The 1,666-nt window shown below is 47.2% G+C and overlaps 1 protein-coding gene across 1 annotated transcript; it reads right to left on the bottom strand.

Moving 5' to 3' along the window:
• Positions 1–548: 548 nt before the first annotated feature.
• On the bottom strand, positions 549–1,466 carry LOC116067871 (pyrethroid hydrolase Ces2a-like). Its single transcript, XM_031336875.1, has 3 exons — positions 1,433–1,466; positions 1,067–1,142; positions 549–735 (listed from the first exon to the last, which is right to left on the bottom strand). The coding sequence occupies exons 1-3, from the start codon at positions 1,464–1,466 to the stop codon at positions 549–551; spliced, it is 297 nt and encodes a 98-aa protein (XP_031192735.1).
• Positions 1,467–1,666: the final 200 nt, after the last annotated feature.

The raw sequence follows: 1,666 nt of genomic DNA, 5'->3' as shown, positions 1-1,666 counted from the left end.
CAGAATTTTGAAGGCAAAAGGACTTAGGGAGAGCAGATTTTCTAATGGTAATTATAAATATGAGAAAACATGAACTTGCTGAGAGAGGATGTAGAATTTGATGCAGTCCGTCCTCCACAGTCAACAGTCCCTGAAGCATCCACTTCATTTGAAGAGGGTCTGGAACCTAAGAAAAGAGTGAGGATGGAGAGAAGATGATAGAAGGAAGGAAGGAAGGAAGATGGGAAGGAAGGAAGGAGGAAAGGAAGGAAAGAAGGAAGGAAGGAAGGGGGAGCCTAGTCTCAGTGAAGAGTTAAAGAAGATGGAGGTACTTTAGGACTCACACATTCACACTGTTATGACAGCTTTTATTGACTCTAATGAATGCTTGCCCAGAATGATAAGGAATAACACACAGAGTAGTTTTCATACATATCTGAAAGGGCAAATGCTGATATTAGAAAGGCTTACGTAAATGCTGGAACAAACACATATAGATAAGTGGCCTTTGTAACCTCAGAGTCACCCCATCTGCTTTCAACCTCACACACCGTCCCTGACACAGAACACTACAACTCTGCATGCTTTTCCTGAGAACTCTTTAGCTCCTGGGTCTTCTGGGGCAGAGTCTTGGTCCAGAACTGCAGCCTTCTGGCCTTCAGGGCTCGGCCCACAGCAGGCTGGGTGTCCAGCTTCAGATACTGCTCATCATGGTCCAACGCAGGCCAGTAGGGTAGACCCTCGCGGTTGGGGTTCCTGTGGATATGGCAACCAGCAGGAAAGAGTGAAGGTCCCTCTGACCCAAAGCCTCATTCCCATATTTGGTCAGGGCAGTGATGAGCAGACCAAGCGTCTCAGGGGATGGATGGACTGGTTTAGTGATATAAATACAAGTGTCACCAGCAGTGTTGACTCCATGTGAAGCTAGGGCGGCTGGCTAGTTTTGTGTCTCTCTCTCAGAGGCAAAATCAGCATGAGCGTGCCCTGGGTTGAAGACTATGGTGTAGTTAAGGACACATGCATACTAATGGGACACAACTTAGACCCAACCGACCGTAAAGATGTTGAGAACGGGGTGTGTTCTCACCCATTTCTTGCAAAGTTGGCCCAGTACTTCATCACCCTCCTTTTTAGCAGCTCCTCCTCCTTCTCAGTGAGGTCAACTGCAGACAGAATTAAAACAAGAGTCCAAGTCCTAGCCTCCTCATACTCCCCTACAGGAACCAGCCTGACAGCGAACCCTAGGCCTGGATTATGCGCTCTTCCTTCCCCACTCAGAATCCAGGATCCATCCAAAGCATTACTTGAAGTTTCTCAGGTTCATTTCTACACCAGTGTGCTCTCATTCTATCTAGCACTGTGCCCACATAGCAACTATAGTAATGAATGGGCAATACCATTCCATATGATGGTGACACATTCTTCAGCTCACTTCCAAGTACCAATAAGGTACCTCCTTGTTCTACATAGTCTCCAGTTGGAAGCATGTGTACTTGTTCCTTAGTCAATGGCACAAGGACAGTGGATGGTCACAGAGACTGTGAAGAATGGGTTCAGTCTCTGCTCCTTACTGCCATTCCTACAACTAAGTTCCTACAGGTGCCAAGCTCTGACCCAGAAGCCTGGCACAATTGTTCCACTCTAATCCTTAGCACATTCACCAGGAACGTGCATGGGAGATGCCCCT

The sequence above is a fragment of the Mastomys coucha genome, unplaced genomic scaffold, assembly GCF_008632895.1.
Source record: "Mastomys coucha isolate ucsf_1 unplaced genomic scaffold, UCSF_Mcou_1 pScaffold22, whole genome shotgun sequence".
Classification (NCBI taxonomy): domain Eukaryota; kingdom Metazoa; phylum Chordata; class Mammalia; order Rodentia; family Muridae; genus Mastomys; species Mastomys coucha.
The sequence above is the reverse complement of the archived record's forward strand: the minus strand, read 5'-3'. Positions and strand labels throughout refer to the sequence as shown.